The 23900-nt window shown below is 41.8% G+C and overlaps 1 protein-coding gene across 1 annotated transcript in view; it reads right to left on the bottom strand.

Moving 5' to 3' along the window:
- GRM1 (glutamate metabotropic receptor 1) overlaps positions 1 to 23551 on the bottom strand; it is a 551379-nt gene extending 527828 nt beyond the window's left edge. Inside the window, exon 1 of the mRNA XM_077486350.1 lies at positions 22663 to 23551. Within this exon, the coding sequence (XP_077342476.1) occupies positions 22663 to 23362 (700 nt within the window). The 5' untranslated portion in view covers positions 23363 to 23551. The remainder of the gene's footprint in view (positions 1 to 22662) is intronic.
- Between the last annotated feature and the right edge of the window lie 349 nt (positions 23552 to 23900).

A 23900-nucleotide genomic window follows, 5' to 3' on the forward strand; every position in this document is an offset into this window, starting at 1 on the left:
TTGCGATACTGACACCTTGGCTAGGGAACCCGATGAATACAAGGACAGGGGATTAAATAATTCTTCTACTTTTAACCCCAAGAAATCCTCCAATCAGTTTCTGGTGGTATTTAAGGTAATGCTGGAATAGGATACTAGACTAATAAAAACAAAAACAAGGAAGAACAGGGGGAACCTCCAAAAAGAATTGGCGGGTCTCGAAAAAAGAAAAATATAGTCATTTGCATGGCTGATAAGGGGGTGGGATTGTGGTGTTGAAGAAAAAAACATTATGCCAAAGAGCTCAATAGGCTAGTAGGAGATAAGGATACTTTATTGTTCATAAAATTAAAACCCAACTAGGGAAGCTTGTCAAAAAAGCCCAACTAAAGGGTATTGTAAGAAAGAAAGAAGCAAAATATCTTGTCCCTGAAGCCCCGAGACTACCGGTTATTTACCAACTACCTAAAATTCCTAAAGATAGCCTATGCCCACCTGCTAGACCTATACTTAGTAGCATAGATTCTATTTTCTCCAGAGTAGGAGAGTTTATAGACTTCTTTCTGCAGCCAATAGTCCAAGAGAGTACATCTTACCTTAGGGACAGTAAGCACCTTATTAATATATTACAAGAGACTCCCATCATGGATGACACTGTTCTTGTCACCATAGATGTGGAGTTTCTGTATAGAAGCCTTGGCCATTTGGATGTCCTTTATACTAATGGTTTAGCCTCAGATGCCTATACTGATCTTAAGACTGAACAGAAAAACGTTAGTATGTCCTTACTTGATCTGGCCATGGCCACTAATTATTTTTGGAACAAATGTTCCTATTGTAAACAGATTAAAGGTGTAGCCATGGGGGCCAAATATGCCCCTAGTGTTGCTAACCTTCTTCTCAGTCATTGATGACATTGTCGTTTTATGGAATGGCAATATGGAGAAACTGTTAGATTTCCTCATAAAAATGAATATCAATCACTTTGGGCTAAAATTCACTGGTACTTGTGAGCAAATGGGGTATATTATTACAAAAACATTTTTCAAAGGACCGAGAAGAACGGTGATATCCCTACAGCTAGTTGCCACCACCCTAAGTGGTTGGGAGCAATTAATGTACATTTGTTGTAATTGTGCCAAAATAGGGGATTTTGTAGAACAGTCTGAATTGCTGATCAATAGGTTTAAATAAAAAGGCTATCGGGATACTGCGTAGGCGCCTGTTCAAACCCAGGTATTAAATATGAATCAACAGGATCTGTTAATTTATAAACCAAAAAAATCCAATCTGAATAGATTATAGATCTTTGGAAAAGATTGTTAGAAAACATTGGCCTATCTTTTTGAGGAATAAGACTTTGGTAGATCTTCCCCCAAAACAACCTACTTTCATTTATTGCCAAGTTCTTATTTTGAGAAACAGAATTTCACCTAATATTTATAATCCTCTAAGAGGGTTAGCATTCTCTGGGACTCTGTTTTTTTCCACTGCGAATGGTGTAAGCCCTTGTACACACGGTCGGACATTCTGACAACCAAATCCGTTGGATTTTGTCCGACGGATTTTGTTCGACGGATTTTGTCCAAAACTGTTGTATACACATGGTCAGACGAAGTTGTCGGAAAATCCGATCGTTCAGAACGTGATGGCGTTATTTAGTTACGACGGGACTATGTTCAGGGTAGTAGCCAATAGCTTTGATGTAGGAATTTGATCTGAGCATGAGTGGCACTTTGTCCGATCGGAATTCTCTACACATGATCGGAGCATTTTGTGTAAAAAATATTTCCAGCAAGTTGGAAAATTTGGTCCGACGGATATTCCAATGGAAACTGATGCATACCACACACAGTCGGAATATCTGACAAAACAGTCCGATAGGACACATTCCGTCGGAATCTCTGACCGTGTGTACAAGGGCTTAGGCTTGTTGGACAACTAAGGTAACAAAGAAAAAGATAGAGTTCTTCACCTCCTTGAGCACTGGGAGACAATATGATATAGAAAAGTTCATCTCTTGTGATTCTACCTTCGTCACCTACCCGATGTCCTGTCTGTGCAGGCTCCAATATGTGCATGACTAGGAAGTTGGGAATTAGAATTAATGAACACCTCCACAACATTAAGATTGGGTTTGCCAAAACACAGTCTGTCTAATCATTTCAGAACCCACCACAATCAGGATCCTAGTGTGGCTTCTTTTGGTGGAATTGACAGCACTGTACCACATTTGTGGCGAGGTAATATGAAACAAAAGATCCCAAAAAATTAAACAGAATGGATTTATAAATTCAATACCTTACCTTACCTTGCTGGTATCAATGTAGATATTGACTTAAATTGCTATATTTCCAATTAATAAGTTGTGTTATGGTGTTTCAATTAATTTCTCCCCTTACTTTTTAATGATAGCAAATTTTTTTGATAGTCATAATTAAGGATGAGCCGAACACCCCCCTGTTCAGTTCCCACCAGAACCTGCGAACAGACCTAAACTTCATGTGAACTTTAGAACCCTATTAAAGTCTATGGGACTCGAACGTTCAAAATCTAAAGTGCTAATTTTAAAGGCTAATATGCAAGTTACTGTCCTAAAAAGTGTTTGGGTACCTGGGTCCTGCCCCAGGGGACATGGATCAATGCAAAAAAAAGTTTTAAAAACTGCTGTTTTTTCAGGAGCAGTGATTTTAATAATGATTAAAGTGAAACAATAAAAGTGTAATATTCCTTTAAATTTCGTACCTGGGGGGTGTCTATAGTATGCCTCTGAAGGGGCGAATGTTTCCCATGCTTAGAACTGTCCCTGCACAAAGTGTCATTTCGCAAGGAAAAAGTCTTTGGGACAATAACTTGCATATTAGCCTTTAAAATTAGCACTTTAGATTTCTCCAATAGACTTGTACAGGGTGTTCTCGGCTTTCCGAATTTGAAGCGAACACCCAAAATTGTTCACTGTTCGCCGAACAGGTGAACGGGCATTATTCGAGTTGAACATGAGTTCGACTCGAACTCGAAGCTCATCCCTAGTCTCTATATACCAATTTGTAGTTATCCTTGCATACTGTGTCAGCTGCTTCTATATTAACCATTGATTTTATTGTTCTGTATATGATCCCAGCGCAACAGATTTGGGTTTTCTATAGTGTTATAGATGCACCAGCCCTGCACCCCCCCCCCCCCTCCAATCCAACGTTTTGACAGCGAGCAGGAGATCATCATCCCCCACTCGCTGTCATAATTTTAAAGAAACCCTACCATGCGGGGCTCTACCTGCCTGGTCTCATCATTCATTCACAATGTTTTGTGAATGTGAAAACTACAACTACCGACAGCATTTGTGGCTGTAAGCTTGTAGTTCTCAATTAACTACCAAGGTGCTTTTCCGCACTTTAGGTAGTTCATTAAGTCTTCCTGTCAGAGTGTAACTGCCTGCTCATATGAGGTCTGCAAGAACCCTACATTGCTCCTGCAATGACTTTGAATTAATTATATTCACCTGTTCAATTAGGTGCACTCACATCAGTATTATACAGTTGGTTTATGTTGGACTACATCTGTAACACTGTAACATGTTACCCTCTGAATATGGACTTGAATCATGGACTTTGCTAGACCATGGCACCTGAGGCACATTCTCTGGACCATGTCAGTTGGGTTTCCTGGGTCTGGAGTTGAAGGCACTGATGGCCAAGTGATCTCCTTCCCAATAGTCCCTGCACGGTTCTGGCACTGAAATTACTGAACATAGCCAGAGCCAGTAGTGTGGGACACTTAGACTCTCCTCTCTCAGGTATGTAATCACATCAATAATCTATTTTACTAACACTCTCACCACTGATGATGCATGCCACCACTGACTACCAACACTGGGACACTTCACTATCACCACTAATATTAGGGGACACTACACCACTGACCACCAATGTAAGGTGGCACTTCATCAATGACCACCAGCATGGGCGTCCGCAGGTAGAGGCAAGGGGGGTCAAGTGCCCCCCCCCCCCCTGGAATTGGCAATGTGTCTGCACACACACTGGTATCCGTGAGCAGTCCTTGCAGGCACAGTGGGGAGGAGAGGGGGAGCCAAATTGTGAGCTGCACTATGCTCAGAACACTCAGGAGAAGCTCTTCAGCAACTTGCCCAGCTGTCACACTGCCCCATGCTTTGACCTCTGGTACAGCCACACACTGAACTGAGGCTGTGTTTGCCTCCTTCTCTGTAGCTGCAGCCATACCAGACAAGAGAAGAAAGATCCTCCCGGGTTTGGCTGCTGTCCAAGTCAGAGAGATCTCAGTCAGAGCAGCAGTGAGGGTGGGCGGAGCAGCAGTGAGGGTGGGCGGAGCAGGAAGAAAAAGTTCACTCAGCAGCCACTGTCCAGCCCAACAGTCACCAGAGCTCACCCCAGGCCAGCTTAGAAGATCCTGAATCAAGCCATGGAAGCTGCCATTAGGTGAAGTGCTAAATGATATTTGTAGAAGAAGCAGGGTTAGTGTGAGCTTGTTCTGTGTCATGGTCTGTATGTAATCAGTGCTTGCAGATTACTGTTTAGTTATTATCCAGCAACTCTGATAGGACCCCAGACCAGGACAATTCTACTACATCCCAGGCTCATTACAAATCTGAAATGGACATATTTATGGCTACATGTTTTGATTGCAAAGGAGGTGAGCATCTGCAAGAATTAATTTCTGACTAAGCATGTGATCGGTTACATATTCTTTAAGGTCAGTTACATATGTCTAAAAATCTCTCACTCACTTTAGACCCCTTTCACACCAGGGCGTTTTGCAGGCGCTATAGCGTTAGAAATAGCGCCTGCAAAACGCCCTAAAGAAGCTGCACCTTTGTCTGTAGTGTGAAAGCCCCGAGGACTTTCACACTGCAGCAGTACGCTGGCAGGACGTCAGAAAAAAGTCCTGCCAGCAGCTTCTTTGGAGCGGTGAAGGAGCCGTGTAGGAGCCGTGTGTTTACCGCTCCTCCACCGCTGCTCCCCATTGAAATCAATGGGGCAGCGCTGTAATACCGCCGGCAAAACGCCGCTATTGCGGCACATTGCCGGCGGTTTTAACCCTTTCACGGCCGAAATCCACCGCAAATCCGACTCGTGCTATCGGCGGTGTGGTGTGAAAGGGGTCTAAATCATTTTGGGCATTCTGTATGTAGCTGTTAATATTTTACAAGAAATCTGTATTTTAGGCTAATTAAAGACCCAAAATTTAGCGCAGTTTGGTATCTTCGCTCTGGTCACCAGATAACTTGTCCCGGCACTGGCAGGGCTGCAAGGTCTGTATCACTGGGCATAATAGGAAAGCCTCTTTCACCCGGCCGATTCGTTCAGGTCCGCCTGTCAGTTTTTCAGGCGGACCTGAACGGATGCTCCATAGAAGTCTATGGAGCATCGAAAAAGTGGGACTGAGGAAAAACTTACTTTTCCTTCAGTCTGCGGATCAGATCGGGTGACGATGGACTCTACGGTCCGTCGTCATCCGATCTCCCATAGGGGAGATCGGCGCTGTGACAGGTCCATCCCTGCGCAGTGTGCGGAGACGGACATGTCCTCTGCCTGCTCAGCGGAGATCGCTCTGGCGATCCCGCTGAGAAAGCTGATATCCACGGGGCGGATCAGCACTGATCCGCCCTGTATGAAAGAGGCCATACAGTATGGACAGAATATCATCTTTATGATATTGTGCCCATATAACTGCTACTGTGACTATATAGATGCTATTGCACCCATATAGAGGCACACCAGCGTCTATATGGGCACAAAAGCAGCTATATGGACACAACAGCCTAAAGATGCTATTGTATCCATATAGATTTTAAAATCTCCACTGGCTTAAGCCAATGCTGCACCATGCAGGTGTAGTTTTTTTTGTGATTGATTTATTGCCTAATTGTATGTTTGTTTATTTATACCTTCACTTGCTGTGGTCGCTCGCAGCATATTTTGCATGGTTTTGCATGTGCCTCAGATCACCATGGCAAAACCAGGTACACTCTTTCCCCCAAAAAGTGCCAAATGTGGCAGTGAAATGGGGGAGGGTGCAAACAAGTGGAGCTTCTCCTTTTGGGTGGAGCTCTGCTTTAACACTGCCAAAAGCCACCAATAGGGAGGGTAGATTGAAAGTAGAATTCCAGCTTGCGCTACCCTTAAAAACTGCCCCCCTACCCTTACACCTAACACCTATGTGGACTAAACTATTTTCAGACTGTTCCAATCTGGTCATGTTATCTCACCTGTGTGATCCCGCAGCGTATGCAGGGGAGAGGAGGGAGCACCAATAACAACTGTGACAATGGAACCTATGGGTGACATCACCTTCTCAGGCTTTATCAGCTGTCGCCAAGCGCTTTCTCCCCTGAAGCCACTGTTGACTGACACAGGTAAGATCACATTACCAGACCTTAAAATTATGCCCCCCCCTGAAAAATGTTCTGCGGACGCCCATGACCACCAGTGTACGCAAGCATTACACTGATCACTAATGTAATAGGGTACTACACCAATGACCATGAACATTAGGAAAAACTATAATGATCACCAGAAGAGAAAGGGAGACTACACTTGCCACCAATGTAGTTCACCACTAACCACTACTATAAAGTGCACATCCTCAATTACCACTACTGTAAGGGAGCACTACAATGACCACTTTGCAAAGTCCATATGCCAGACATGATACTCAGTGCTATATTTTGGGCAACCTTGAATGTGAAAAAAGTGTGATATTGCACTACCCCTATGCTAAGTAATAAACAAATAAAAAAATCATAACATACACAGTGTGATAGCGCAAATGAGTAATGCTAATAAAAAATAATCTATAGTTGGATATGGATAAAGATTGTGAACAAAATGCATAAACTACAAAGGCTCAAAATAAAGTTACTATATACTTATAAACACACTACTCTAGTAGTGAAATTCCATGCCGTTACAAGAAAATTAAATAGTGAAAAAGTCCAGTGTATAAATGCACTCTTCTGTGAACTGAGTGTAGATAAACAAAAATCTGTGCACTAATTGTGAATTAACACAAGTCACCGCAAGTGCCCTTCCACCTTCCAAACTATGCGCTCACCTCCAGGATAGAACTGCCAAAGGTCAATATGAGCCTTCCCCTTTAGGGGTATGTACATCCACCAATGGGTTATAAGGATCCTATTACTGTTACATTCAGTCCAGCGTATGATGCACCATAGGGTTAAGTGCATAGAAAATCAAAAGGCTTACATAGTTCTGAATCTCATTAAACCACACTTTAATAAAAATTAAAAAGTAAAAACTCACATTTCTCAGTGCACTTTCCATAGTGCACCTAGGCAATGTATAGAGCGATATTATTGAAATTGTATTTTTTTTAGCTTTAATCCAGTCCCAGTATGTTTATTCCTATTATTATGGATTTAAGTACTGGGTTGCACACAAGACATAGGATGTTTACAATTAGTGCCAGTGTTGTTGTGATGGCGATTGCCCACTTTTTGAATGGCAGATTTGTAGAGAATTGCCAGGAGTTCAGTGCTGGACGTTCCCTTCCGTGTATTCGTTTGCTTATATGGCGTTGAGTCAGCACGCCGCCATTGCCCCTGGAAGACATCATCTGTGATGAAACGGCATAGGGAGGAGTGGCGTGCTGACGTCACCACATACCGTGCTGGTCCCGGAAGACACAGCAGCGATAGAGAGTCGGCCGGCTCAATATTTGAGAGGCTTTTTGAATGAAGAAGAATTTTTAAGTGCATTATTTTATGTTACACTATGGAGGCTTCTCTGTCTCTTGCATGGGGGATGAGCATTGCCTAACCTATTTATACCATCGGATACGGCATAGCAGGGACCACTCTCCTGGTCCTATACAGAAACCCTGGCTGGGGAAAGAGCCACCGGCTGATGGATATCTTTAATCCAGTCCCAGTATGTTTATTCCTATTATTATGGATTTAAGTACTGGGTTGCACACAAGACATAGGATGTTTACAATTAGTGCCAGTGTTGTTGTGATGGCGATTGCCCACTTTTTGAATGGCAGATTTGTAGAGAATTGCCAGGAGTTCAGTGCTGGACGTTCCCTTCCGTGTATTCGTTTGCTTATATGGCGTTGAGTCAGCACGCCGCCATTGCCCCTGGAAGACATCATCTGTGATGAAACGGCATAGGGAGGAGTGGCGTGCTGACGTCACCACATACCGTGCTGGTCCCGGAAGACACAGCAGCGATAGAGAGTCGGCCGGCTCAATATTTGAGAGGCTTTTTGAATGAAGAAGAATTTTTAAGTGCATTATTTTATGTTACACTATGGAGGCTTCTCTGTCTCTTGCATGGGGGATGAGCATTGCCTAACCTATTGATACCATCGGATACGGCATAGCAGGGACCACTCTCCTGGTCCTATACAGAAACCCTGGCTGGGGAAAGAGCCACCGGCTGATGGATATCTCCCTAAAAAGAGATCCTTGAGTCTGGTAAGCGGCAGTGTTATCGGTGGTGGAGGACCTTTCCTATCATATCCTGTCACTGCTTCTTGGGTGCTACTGTGTTATGTCACTAGTAAATAGAAGTGCTAAGGATTCTCCTTTACTAATCGCAACTGGTGGAACATTGAATTTGGAATATTTTGGACTTTATCATTCAGTTTTTTTTGTTTTTTTTTGCTTTTAGGTTACATCACTATATTAGTTATATTGATTGGTTCATTCGCATTTAATTTTCTCAGCATGACCAGCTGTTGTCACATATTTGTTTTTGTTTTTTCAGCGCAGCTAAATATCTTTTCTATTGTTTTGCCTAGCGTGTGTATCTCACATATCTTAGTTGCAGCAGATATAAGCATTTGTTTTTTTATTTGTGTTTTTTTCAATCGCTTTAGAACACTTTTTGGGACAGCGCAGTATCACACATTTTATAATGAACTTGTCACATTAGGGGTGTGCAGCCCCTTTAAAAATCAACTGGATATTGTAAACCTCTGATATGTACAGCCAGGGCTTAGACTTCCTGTATGTGCATTATGACATCACTAGGCATCATAGGTAGACTTCCGGTATGTGCCCATTTAATCACTCGCCACATGACTTCCTCAAGGGGTAAGGCTACTCCTTGAGGAAATCACGTGACAAATGACAAAATGTGTCAAGGCAGGGCCTAGTGACATCATTGCGCACATACAGGAAGTCTGAGCTAGCACACTGTGTATTAATAAGAATGTCTACACACCCTAAGAATAACATAACCATTTGCAGCGCTAAACTATTTGTTTCAGTGCAAAGTGTCCAATAATAAAAAGGTTTTCATTTGAAACAGACAATGGTTGAAAAGAACAGACAGTATTTTTTCTTTCAATAACTGTCTGCTTTTTTCAATCATTGTCACGTACTTCAAAATCCTAGCAATGCTTTTGGTTGCACATACAGTATATAATTTGGAAATTCTGCCTTTTGCTTGTGGCCCCACCTTGAATCACACTTGCCACAGCTGAGTGTTTTTTTAACATAATTATGAACAGAGGGAAGAACTTTTCTGGTCTGTGCACATGTAATCTCTGCTGTCAGTCATCAGAATATAGTAGAAGCAGTGAGCACAAACACATAATTTGGAATGCCAGATATTGGATATGGATGGCAGCTGGGCATCCATTGCAAATAAAGCAGTTACAAGTATTAGGTGATTAAATTTAGTGATTTAAACAGATTATTGCATTTTAAAATGAACCTGTACAATGACTGTAAGTATTGAGGCAGTCATTGCCTTTTTATATCTGAAACACTAGTTCTGCTGTCATGCTGAGCCAGTTGTTTTAGTATTTTCTAAATTATATACTTCAAACGAGTATGCAGATTATAAAATCTGACTTCACTCTGACTTTCCTAGTCTATATTTTTGTTCCTAGTACGTGATACAAAAAGCAACTAGAGTCAACCAGGCAAATAACATTTTCAGAAGAAGGTAAGCAATGGCAGACTTCATATTTATCACACTACAGGTTTTTTAGGGACAATAATTCTTTAACCACTTTCACTTTCAACTTGCGCTCTTTTAGTTGCCTAACCCCTAATCTTATATGTGCTTGTAACATGTCGTGACTTACAGAAAAGTGGTGAGACCTTTAAAAGTAGTTGTGACATGTAGGTCATGTACCATTCTCATAATTAACCTTTCAATTACCTATATGCAATTGCTGATTTACAGTAACAAAAGAGGAGAGCAACGGGGGCGGGACTTTAAATGAGGTGCGAAGTTGCAATAGAATAAATTGGTGAACATTTGGGAAAATGTATTAAGTTCACAAAGAGTATAACATGTACATAGTTTATTCAATTACAATTGATAAAGAGATACTGGCAATACATAATGTTAACATAAGTGTGTATACAGTATTATGAACAACACAAAATTCCACAGTACACCATATTGAGATTTAGGTAAAACCTTAAAACATGAAATAGAGCCTGCATGGCGGGTGGCCTCGATATTCAATAAAATTAATTATATATAGCAGCTATAGGAGCTTAGGTATAATAATATAAAACACGACTTTGTTAGCTCTACGCGTTTCGTGGCTAAACCGCCATTCATCAGGAGCAAGCGTGTACGGTAACTATAATAAAAAAACATATAATTATAATAAGATAATGATATAATAATTGCAGACATGAAACAAAGGTGGGGTAATAATAGCTCCACACAAGGTACATGCTTACACATTGGGACTCACTTGGTGGTGGCTGACCGTTGGGCTCCACCAGCCATTCGGAAAACGTCAAACCCCCACGGGAGCTGAGGTAGATGGGTCGGCGGGGGCAAACTATCGGGCGCTATTCAAGGCAGGTAGGTACCCACGAGGCAAGCCTGTGTGGGGAGTGAAAGTGACAAGTGAGGAAGATCGCCAAGAAATGGGCAGAACGTAAAGGGGAAAAGAGTGTTGATGGTGATAATTGGAGGATAAGACCAGGACTGAAATAGCCCTGAGTACAAGTGGTGAAGTGAAAGGGAGCCAGGCAGCAAGCCAGACACCTGTGCACGAGAAAAAAAGGGGGAAATATAATCCATTGTAAAAGTGAGTGAGAGAAGGACTAAGAGCAGTGAAAAGAAAGTACCCCGTGCATGAAGTGAACCAGTAGTAAAGCTGAAGGACATAACTCTCCTCGACCAGACGTGTCATCCGATAGTGTGGGAATCTCGAAAGTAAACACCGCCAAGACCACGCCCCTTATAGGCGCCCCCACAGAGACCGCCCACCAACGTCACGCCGCACGTAGGAGAGAGGGGCGAAAGGCACCGCCGCACAGGCGCTGATGCGCCCGGCCAGCCGGCACCGACGCTCCTCCCACATGTAGTGCGAGCATGGAAATCACATGAGGGCATATGCTGACATCCGGGGATGTGCACGTCCGACATGGAAAGCGTGACGCTGACGCGCAGTGGCGGCACATCCACCCCCCAATCAAAGGAGGGGGAGAGAGGAGGGGCCACCAGGCGCGTCACAGCTCCCAAACAAGGAGAGACCAACCAAAAGGCAGCGCAAGCCGGCCAGTCAAATCACCACCACCTACAGTGATCCCAAATATTTAGCAAATAGCAAAATACTGATAAAGTATAATCGTAAATAGGAAAGGTCATGGGATAAGGCCATATAAAATAATTAAACTCAAAAAAGAGGGCAGATAAAGATTGAATTGTTGCAGGCCATCTAGCAAAATTGCAAAATTAGAGCAAAAAATCGCACGTCCATCCCTATTCAGTGGTAAAGACGAAAAAAGGTTTAGGGACTTTAAATGAAAGTGTGGCCTGGTAAGGCCATCTGTTTCCATCCCTTGGGACTTTATATGAAAACTTGGCCCGGTAAGGTCAGGTATTTCCATCCCTGCATTGAACAAAAGAGGAGAGCAACGGGGGCGGGACTTTAAATGAGGTGCGAAGTTGCAATAGAATAAATTGGTGAACATTTGGGAAAATTTATTAAGTTCACAAAGAGTATAACATGTACATAGTTTATTCAATTACAATTGATAAAGAGATACTGGCAATAATGTTCAATGCAGGGATGGAAATACCTGACCTTACCGGGCCAAGTTTTCATATAAAGTCCCAAGGGATGGAAACAGATGGCCTTACCAGGCCACACTTTCATTTAAAGTCCCTAAACCTTTTTTCGTCTTTACCACTGAATAGGGATGGACGTGCGATTTTTTGCTCTAATTTTGCAATTTTGCTAGATGGCCTGCAACAATTCAATCTTTATCTGCCCTCTTTTTTGAGTTTAATTATTTTATATGGCCTTATCCCATGACCTTTCCTATTTACGATTATACTTTATCAGTATTTTGCTATTTGCTAAATATTTGGGATCACTGTAGGTGGTGGTGATTTGACTGGCCGGCTTGCGCTGCCTTTTGGTTGGTCTCTCCTTGTTTGGGAGCTGTGACGCGCCTGGTGGCCCCTCCTCTCTCCCCCTCCTTTGATTGGGGGGTGGATGTGCCGCCACTGCGCGTCAGCGTCACGCTTTCCATGTCGGACGTGCACATCCCCGGATGTCAGCATATGCCCTCATGTGATTTCCATGCTCGCACTACATGTGGGAGGAGCGTCGGTGCCGGCTGGCCGGGCGCATCAGCGCCTGTGCGGCGGTGCCTTTCGCCCCTCTCTCCTACGTGCGGCGTGACGTTGGTGGGCGGTCTCTGTGGGGGCGCCTATAAGGGGCGTGGTCTTGGCGGTGTTTACTTTCGAGATTCCCACACTATCGGATGACACGTCTGGTCGAGGAGAGTTATGTCCTTCAGCTTTACTACTGGTTCACTTCATGCACGGGGTACTTTCTTTTCACTGCTCTTAGTCCTTCTCTCACTCACTTTTACAATGGATTATATTTCCCCCTTTTTTTCTCGTGCACAGGTGTCTGGCTTGCTGCCTGGCTCCCTTTCACTTCACCACTTGTACTCAGGGCTATTTCAGTCCTGGTCTTATCCTCCAATTATCACCATCAACACTCTTTTCCCCTTTACGTTCTGCCCATTTCTTGGCGATCTTCCTCACTTGTCACTTTCACTCCCCACACAGGCTTGCCTCGTGGGTACCTACCTGCCTTGAATAGCGCCCGATAGTTTGCCCCCGCCGACCCATCTACCTCAGCTCCCGTGGGGGTTTGACGTTTTCCGAATGGCTGGTGGAGCCCAACGGTCAGCCACCACCAAGTGAGTCCCAATGTGTAAGCATGTACCTTGTGTGGAGCTATTATTACCCCACCTTTGTTTCATGTCTGCAATTATTATATCATTATCTTATTATAATTATATGTTTTTTTATTATAGTTACCGTACACGCTTGCTCCTGATGAATGGCGGTTTAGCCACGAAACGCGTAGAGCTAACAAAGTCGTGTTTTATATTATTATACCTAAGCTCCTATAGCTGCTATATATAATTAATTTTATTGAATATCGAGGCCACCCGCCATGCAGGCTCTATTTCATGTTTTAAGGTTTTACCTAAATCTCAATATGGTGTACTGTGGAATTTTGTGTTGTTCATAATACTGTATACACACTTATGTTAACATTATGTATTGCCAGTATCTCTTTATCAATTGTAATTGAATAAACTATGTACATGTTATACTCTTTGTGAACTTAATACATTTTCCCAAATGTTCACCAATTTATTCTATTGCAACTTCGCACCTCATTTAAAGTCCCGCCCCCGTTGCTCTCCTCTTTTGTTCAATGCAGGGATGGAAATACCTGACCTTACCGGGCCAAGTTTTCATATAAAGTCCCAAGGGATGGAAACAGATGGCCTTACCAGGCCACACTTTCATTTAAAGTCCCTAAACCTTTTTTCGTCTTTACCACTGAATAGGGATGGACGTGCGATTTTTTGCTCTAATTTTGCAATTTTGCTAGATGGCCTGCAACAATTCAATCTTTATCTGCCCTCTTTTTTGAGTTTAATTATTTTATATGGCCTTATCCCATGACCTTTCCTATTTACGATTATACTTTATCAGTATTTTGCTATTTGCTAAATATTTGGGATCACTGTAGGTGGTGGTGATTTGACTGGCCGGCTTGCGCTGCCTTTTGGTTGGTCTCTCCTTGTTTGGGAGCTGTGACGCGCCTGGTGGCCCCTCCTCTCTCCCCCTCCTTTGATTGGGGGGTGGATGTGCCGCCACTGCGCGTCAGCGTCACGCTTTCCATGTCGGACGTGCACATCCCCGGATGTCAGCATATGCCCTCATGTGATTTCCATGCTCGCACTACATGTGGGAGGAGCGTCGGTGCCGGCTGGCCGGGCGCATCAGCGCCTGTGCGGCGGTGCCTTTCGCCCCTCTCTCCTACGTGCGGCGTGACGTTGGTGGGCGGTCTCTGTGGGGGCGCCTATAAGGGGCGTGGTCTTGGCGGTGTTTACTTTCGAGATTCCCACACTATCGGATGACACGTCTGGTCGAGGAGAGTTATGTCCTTCAGCTTTACTACTGGTTCACTTCATGCACGGGGTACTTTCTTTTCACTGCTCTTAGTCCTTCTCTCACTCACTTTTACAATGGATTATATTTCCCCCTTTTTTTCTCGTGCACAGGTGTCTGGCTTGCTGCCTGGCTCCCTTTCACTTCACCACTTGTACTCAGGGCTATTTCAGTCCTGGTCTTATCCTCCAATTATCACCATCAACACTCTTTTCCCCTTTACGTTCTGCCCATTTCTTGGCGATCTTCCTCACTTGTCACTTTCACTCCCCACACAGGCTTGCCTCGTGGGTACCTACCTGCCTTGAATAGCGCCCGATAGTTTGCCCCCGCCGACCCATCTACCTCAGCTCCCGTGGGGGTTTGACGTTTTCCGAATGGCTGGTGGAGCCCAACGGTCAGCCACCACCAAGTGAGTCCCAATGTGTAAGCATGTACCTTGTGTGGAGCTATTATTACCCCACCTTTGTTTCATGTCTGCAATTATTATATCATTATCTTATTATAATTATATGTTTTTTTATTATAGTTACCGTACACGCTTGCTCCTGATGAATGGCGGTTTAGCCACGAAACGCGTAGAGCTAACAAAGTCGTGTTTTATATTATTATACCTAAGCTCCTATAGCTGCTATATATAATTAATTTTATTGAATATCGAGGCCACCCGCCATGCAGGCTCTATTTCATGTTTTAAGGTTTTACCTAAATCTCAATATGGTGTACTGTGGAATTTTGTGTTGTTCATAATACTGTATACACACTTATGTTAACATTATGTATTGCCAGTATCTCTTTATCAATTGTAATTGAATAAACTATGTACATGTTATACTCTTTGTGAACTTAATAAATTTTCCCAAATGTTCACCAATTTATTCTATTGCAACTTCGCACCTCATTTAAAGTCCCGCCCCCGTTGCTCTCCTGTTTTGTTCAATGCAGGGATGGAAATACCTGACCTTACCGGGCCAAGTTTTCATATAAAGTCCCAAGGGATGGAAACAGATGGCCTTACCAGGCCACACTTTCATTTAAAGTCCCTAAACCTTTTTTCGTCTTTACCGCTGATTTACAGTAGTTGTATCTTTTATTTATACATGCCAGTGTATATTATAAAACTGAACTTATAATATGTAAAATAAATATGATTCTCTGGTTTACTTAAAACTGTGTACATAAAGAAGAGGCAGGAAAACATACTGTGGTAAAATGTATGTGTCCTAGCTTTGGAGCTTTGGAAAACTAAAATAAAATCCATGTCTTGTCACATATAGTGATCTAAGATGCAATACAACATGGAAAATTAACTATGACAGCTAGATACAAGAAAAAAAAATAAAGAAGTACCTTAATATCTTCTTCACACTTATGAGTGACCCAAACATGTTTTATTCATTCAGTAATCAAATCATATAACATCTCACTAATGTCTCATTTAATAATTGTGATAAGTGATCTGATATATTTGGCATACCTAGTTCATCATAATTTATTTTCCTTCTGTAACATGTAATTGAATTAAAAACAATGAACCATTTTTTGCTTCCTTAACATTTAGTAAGTACATATCTTGAGTTACCAAGGTTGATTTAACTAAAGGAGTAAAGCCTGGGTTCTTTGAAAAGGGAGTTTTGACTTTGCAGAGAATACCCAATCATGTGCTTGTACCACATTCACTAAGCTAAGGAAAAAATCCCTTACAAACTGAAAATTCACTATGTCAAGTGAACAACCTATTTGCCTTTAGTAAATAAACCCCACTTTCTCAGTGTTCATCTTTAAAGTAATCCTGTCACATAAATAAGTGTCTCAAAAAAGCACATACCAGTAAGATAAAAACAGAACACTTAACTTTCCAACTGCCAGTGCAGTTGCTGAGAAATGGTCCTCCAAAATCTACTGGTAAACCAACATATCCAGAAGGGACAGTCTCCTGGGTTCCTGCCACTCACTGGTTACTCCTGCGGAACTCCACTTCACTGCAGGAGACAGTAGTGATGTGGAAGTCATCAGGAGGAACCACTGAGAGCTGCAGGGTTTGCTTTAAATTGTTGTTATGATATATTTGCTCTTCCATGTTTGGAATTAAATTAGTGTATTAAACTGTTACTAAACCCAGAACCCTGCATTCACTATATCTGGTCTCCCACAGTACACAGAACATGGAAATGCAACAGTTGTAGTAAATATTAATGGCTAACTACCTTTTTTCATCAGCAGTAGGCTTGTGCAATTCGTTTCCTAACGAATCAAAATTCGGCCGAATTTTGCATCTTTCAGACATTCGAATGCATCCGAATGTCCAAATAAAAAAATAACGAAAAACAACGAATACGAAAGAAATATAACGAATGAATTTGAATGAATTTGACATGATTCGGTAATTCTTTAAAGATCTAATGAAACAAAAGGTCAGCTCAAAGTAAATCTTATAGTCCAATCAGCTAATTAATTTTGTGCTGGAGGATGGATTACTGGCAAAGTGCATTCCTGAGAACTGAGTTAGAAGGGTGTTGTATTGTATTTGAGCTGAGGAGAAGAGATGTTGTCATTGTGTGTGTTAAAAGATTCAATAAACAAATGACTTTCCAAACTACGAATCATTATCACAAATGTATATACATACATAAATAACGAATTTCAACAAATACGAACGAATGAATTTGACACTCTATGAATAATAACGAATTATCCGAAAACGTATTAACATAACATAACGAATATAACAGAACGAAATTCTGTATTTTACGAATGACAACGAACCGAAACTAAACAAAATTTTCCGTTGTGCACAAGTCTAATCAGCAGTATATAGAAGGAGTTTTCATACTGCACTGGCTGTTCTATCAAGATACAATACCCCTAACCCTCTGTCTGGACAGCGCTGATTGGCCCTGTGCTGATCACATGCACTCTCCCAAGAAGAAAAACTCTCTAGCAATACACACCAAAATGAGCATGTGTAGATTGACTCCACTAACTCTGTCTTATCCATACATGTTTTGGGGAGAGTGCAAGAAGAGGAGGATCTGTGCATACAGCATGAATCCACCTTTTTACACAATGCCTTATTGTTTTCAGTGAGTTGGCCAACTTAAAGTGGGATTCATCACAACTGGAGCAGACACAATCTGGAGCAGCTGTGCATGACAATCAATCAGCTTCTATCTTCAGCTTGTTCAGCGAAGCTTTGAAAATTAAAGATATAAGCTAATTGGTTGCCATACAAGTAAAACTCAACCACTGTATGGCTGTGGAAAAGCAGAAAACAGAGTTTGTATATACAATGAGTTAACTTGGCTGCCCCATATAAATTAATGTTAAATGATATATAGAAACAAGGTTTAACCACTTGCTTACTGGGCACTAACCCCCCTCAGTCCCAGACCAATTTTCAGCTTTCAGTGCTGATGCAATTTGAATGACAATTGCGTGGGCATACAACACTGTACCCAAATGAAATTTTTATCATTTTTTTCCCACAAATAGAGCTTTCTTTTGGTGGTATTTAATTACAGCTGGGAGTTTTATTTTTTGCTAAACAAACAAAAAAAGATGCAAAAAAATAAAATAAATCATGTTTAATAGTTTGTTATAAAATTTTGCAAACAGGTCATTTTTCTCCTTCATTGAAGTGCGCTGATGAGGTGGCACTCATAGGCTGCATTGGTGGGCACTGTTAGGCTGCATTGGTGGGCACTGATAGGCTGCACTGGTGGGCACTGATAGGCATAGTTAAGGCGGCACTAATAGGCACAGATAAGGTGGCACCGATGGGCACAGATAAGGCGGCACTGATGGGCAAAGATGGGCACAGATAAGATGGCACGGATGGGTGGCACAGATGGGTGGCACTAAGGGGCACTGATAGGTACCACTGATAGATGGGACTGATGGGCACAGATAGGTGGCACTGATAGGTGGCTCTGATAGGTGGCACTGCTGGGCACTGATGGGCGGCACTGCTGGGCACTGATGGGCACTGGTAGATGACACTGATGGGCACGGATATGTGGCACTGGGGTGCAGCACCTTTGTTGAGGCAGATTGTGGGCACTGCTGGGTGGCACTGTGGGCACTGCTGGGTGGCACTGCTGGGTGGCACTGTGGGCACTGCTGGGTGGCACTGTGGGCACTGCTGGGTGGCACTGATGGGGGGCATTTATTTTTTAATCATCTTTATTGATGAGGGGGCAGGTGGGCACTGGCAGTCCCGATCACGGCCGCCGGTGATCGGCTCTTTTTTTATAAGCGCGAGGAGGAATAATAGCCGATTACCGGCTCCGTTATATCACATGATCAGCTGTCATTGGCTGACAGCTGATCACGTGATAAGGGGTCGGGATCGACCCCTTGCTCTGATCGGTGATCAGGCGAGTCTCATAGACTCGCCGATCACAGAGCGCGGTGCGCACGCCCCTCAGGGGGTGCGCAGGCCGCTCGTGCACGGGACTACGTCAATAGACGTAGTCCCGGAAAAGGAGATCCGTGATGTAGCCGTCATTCGGCTATAGCGCGGGTCTCAAGTGGTTAAAAAACAACTGATGTCTGTTACATGTGTATCTTAAATAAAAAAAATACAAGTTGACATTTCCTTTAATGACCAATGCATTCGAATCCCCAACATCCCTAACATACGATCATATTTTACAACGGGAAATGTTGGATGTCAGGCTGTTGGTGGAAAATCCGACCAAGTGTATGCTCCATCGGACAATTGTTGTCAGACAATTGTTGTCGGACTATTGTGCATTAAAAAAAAAGGAAAACAAATAAAATTAGACATGCTATCTGCAAAAAGAACTTAACCAAAATGTGCATTCTATGCATCCAAAAATATAAGAAAATATACCAAATCAAATCATTATTCAACCAAAAAAATAATGTCAAAGCAATAACTCCAAGGCTTATAATAAATAACACGTTATCTCCTCCGATTCTGCTACATGTCTGGTTGATGAACGACCATTCAGAAATGAACTGAAAAGCATGAAATGAAAAACGCAAACTGAAAAGCGCTAAATGAAAAGCGCAAAAAGGAAAGCACGAATCAACACTCACCAAACTTCTACTAACACAAAATTAGCAGAAGGAGCCCAAAGGGTGGCGCTAAAGAGCTGAAAAACCATGTAGTATGTCTAGTATGTCACTACATTCATAATTGTTGCCCAACAATTGTGTGACCGTGTGTATGCAAGACACGTTTGAGACAACGCCCTTCGGACAAAATTCCACAGTTTTGTTGTCGGAAAGTCTGATCGTGTGTACAAGGCTTTAGTGTTGCTTTACAGCCCAACTTTCCATACCAATTAAAGTAGAACTATACTTCCATTCCCTTCAAAGGTCCTGTCCCTCACCGGCACCAGTATCTTCTGCTGTGATCCTGTCTTCTGTCATCCTCATTGGCCAGCATGGGATGACATCACTCCTGCGCTTGCACTGGAGTCAGTCACCCCGTCACACAGAGACTGTCTGGTGGTGTATCTTATTGAAGGAGAGACATTGCATGTCCCTTCTGCATTGTGATAAAAGGGGAAAACATGTTCTGATGTCGGCTGCCTGATAGGGGATTTCCCATCACTTTGAAGAAATTTCCTCTCACTTCCTGTTTTGTCTCTGGAACTGGAAGTGAAGAGAAATTTCTCCAAAAGGTCATAGGCAGCAAATAAATAAATAAAGGATGTACCATTGAACCATGGTATGCTAACATAGACGTGGATATACATCACGGGGTCTGTTTTTAATGCCATGTACACACGGTCAGACTTTTCGGCAGAAAAAGTCAGACAGAATCATTTCATTGGATATTCCGATCATGTGTGGGCTTCATCTGACTTTTTTAAAAAATTCTGATGGACCTAGAAATAGAACACGTTTTAAATCTTTACGATGGAATCAATTCCTATCGGTAAAACCGTTCTTCTGTATGCTATTCCGACAGACCAAAAACGGCACAAGGGCAGCTATTGGCTACTGGCTATTGAACTTCCTTTTTCTAGTCCCGTCGTACATCATCATGTTCAAAACTAACCGACTTTGGTGTGATCGTGTGTAGGCAAGTTTGTTTCAATGAAAATCCATCGGATAGACTGTCAGAGTTTATTCTGATGGAAAAAACGGTCATGGGTACGCGGCCTAAATATTTTCACCTAAGATTCACACACATTTCACTCAAGATTCATTTGCATTTTTTCATTGCATTTTTCTAAATAAATTTTATTGGAAATATATGTTAATCCTTGATAAAAAGTGTGTGAACCTTGTGTGAAAACATTTATAAAAGGATCCTTAAAGCTGTCATAAAACCAAAACCAAAAATGTTATATAATGCAGCTTACAAATTCTTAAATGTGATGGCTTCATTCCTTTTCTTCTTTTTTGGGGGGGCTTTTTTCACTTATTTGCATCTGGTGACTGGCCAGTAAGAAACTTCCCATTTAGGGTGTCTCCACTCTGGATGGAGGAACAATACAGACAACTTTGACAAAAAAGGCAGTGTTAGTAGAGTTAGATGGAGTTGACTAACAACTTAAAGCTGAACAACCTCTGACATATTTTAGGCAGTTACAGCAAATGTTTTTTTTTTTTCTCTTGGGATGGTGATTTACCATATAAGGTGTACAAGGAATAAAAGGTGGCTATTATTCTCCCGACCCTCTAACTGCAATGTTTGCTGTACAAATCGGTCTACTAAAGGAAATTGAAAAATAACAGACATTCTTACTGGATTACCAGATAAAATGAAAAGAAATAAAGCCTAAAAAATGAATGCAGTCACCACATCTAAAAATAAGTAAGCAGCATTTTTGATTAGCACTTTAAGTGTACATGCAACATCACAAACACCAGTACTATATGTTTACATCTGTCATACAAACACTAAGGAGGAAATATCCTTCTTTTTGTAAAACGTATGCAGCATTTCCCACAATGCTTACATTTCAAGATGACATTTTTAAAACAACAGTCAACTACACATATATGTACAAATCTGAATTTTATGAAATTTCATGTCTCTTAACATTTAAAACTAAACTAAAAAACCAAGCCCACATAAATTGTAATGTACAAATGTAATGGTTAATTTTTACAAACTAGAATAAAAGTTACCATTATATGTGTTTACTAATGCTGCTGCTTATTCTTATATTTGTATAATGCATACACTTCGAAGCTGTCTAGACTGACATGTTTACTAAGCACTCTACTTGGAGGATGACTGGAGGCAGTTCCCAACTTTACTAGCACAGATTATGTGAATCATTTAAAGAAGTCTTCTGGTTTAATATGAAAAAGATATTCATTAAATGCAGGAATGTATATTAGATTTAGGATAAAAAAAATGTCAGGTAATGTATTACATAATATTTTGGTTATTATTCAAGAGAGTTTAATTTACAGTCACAATACCAACAGTGGGAAGCAGTGGGTAATATCTAGTAAAACTATGCAATGAATAGTTATTCATAGTAGCATTATCTATATACTAATAGTATACAGTTACACTATAGATACACTTGACATGAGTAAACTTGGAAAAAAAGCAATCCAATATCACGCATTTCAACTGCAATCCTTTATGTCCCAATCCAAATTGTAATCTGTGAGTGGAGATTACAATTTAAAAATACCCCCTCTCTCTAAATCACAAATTCATATGGGATCCAGGCTGAACCTTGATCTGTCCAAATCAATTCACCCATCTCTAGCTTTACATATGTGATGTCATATTGCAAAGATACATCATATATTATAATCCAGCAATCAGCTGTGGGTCAGGTAGAGTTGGTGTCATGGGTGGGCATTAGGCTGCAATGCCTACGCAAAATGAATAAAGTCCACACATATTCTGCATATATCTTACATATGACAATTCATAATATTACTTCAATGCCCACTCATTAAAGTCAGTTGCAATGTTCCCCCTCTGGTCAGTATCTGAGGCCAACTCTGTGGTCAGCTCCTTTACCAATTTAGCTTGTTTCAAAGGCATAAACTTCTGATTGAGTGGGTAACAGCTAGAGATGTCCTTTTAATGATCTACAGCTGATTGGTGCAGGTTGCAACAAAATCAATGAATTTAATGGTATGTATAATAATTAACATTTAATTACCCCTATTTGCAGTTTTTTTTTTCTACAAAATATGAATAAATGATACAATGTCTCATATCAAAAGTAACCGTTTTTGAACAACTTAGGTTCAGTCTTACCTTCAGTGTGGACAGCAGACACATAAGTCCAGTTATACTTTTTCACAATGTCTAGCATGGCCCTAGCTTGTAGGATGTCAGAAGGAACTACTCTCAGGAAATATTTGTACAGCGTTTTATCACTAAGGTCAATACTCGTTGCAGAATATGCAATCTGTGGAATATCAAAAAGTTGAAGAAGGTTTTGAACTTGGATGGCCACTGAACTAGATCCTGGGCCAATAACACCTGCGATTGGCTTCTTTAATCTGCCCTGAGGAGTCGGAGTGGCATCTAAACACTTACTGATGCCATCTTTGTCATCTCTCATTGAGATGAGAGAATCCCGTATGAATTCAATACTCTGCTCCAGGGCAACAGAGGAATGCCAGCAGGAATCTCGTATTTCTGTCCCCAAGGTAATGTTCGGTAGCAAGCTCTGGTTCGTGTTGATGCGATCTAAGGTGTAAAACATAGCTTCTACCCTCTGGATGCCATACTGCTCCCTGATCTCCCCACACTTTCTCTCCGGCACCCTTTCTGCTGTCGGCTGGTGGTGAACGGAGAATAAAGCTCCTATGATAATGTCTCCATCCATCCGAGCTACTGATCGTGGGGAAGTAGCAGCACTCAAAATTGCCTCTCTTCTGCAGAACACATCCAACGCTGCTATCAATATCAGACCCGGCAAAAAATCCAACAATTTACAAAAGGGCGCCATGCAGATCCAGTAAAATGAAAATGTGTGGCTTGAAAAATGCGAGTCCTCCCGATAATATCCCTCAGTGCAGAGTCTCAAGGTTCCGCCCCTCTAACCTTAGATTCAGCAGATCGATCTTACTGCAAGGCACATTTCCATGGATGAAGGTGTCCTGTGAATAAGGAAGGTTAGCTGGTTAGTGCTTATGTTCTAGTCAGTCTGAAATGACAGTGTCAATACAGTGGCTAGAAGCTACACGTTTAACCATAGTTGTGCTGTGTAAGGAATCCACTGCACATGGCTTGGTCGAGGATAAACAACATCTTGTTGCATGTCAACTTCAGTTTACATCAGAAGAGGTTGTCATGTCTCTGCTCTAGGGGGAGGACAGGGTAGAAAATAGCCTTGCCTCAACACTTTCCAATTTATGTTAAAAAATTCAACTTGTTTATCGTGTCCTTTTGGCAAGGTCAGACCTAGTACATCATGCACAACGGCTTCTGAATATAAAAGCTACTGCCACAGAAAGAAACTTTCATGGAGTTAAATATCTTTGTAA

The sequence above is a fragment of the Lithobates pipiens genome, unplaced genomic scaffold (genome assembly GCF_037356315.1).
Source record: "Lithobates pipiens isolate NorthernLeopardFrog02 unplaced genomic scaffold, aLitPip1_a1.2 Scaffold_18, whole genome shotgun sequence".
In the NCBI taxonomy this organism is placed as follows: Eukaryota; Metazoa; Chordata; class Amphibia; order Anura; family Ranidae; genus Lithobates; species Lithobates pipiens.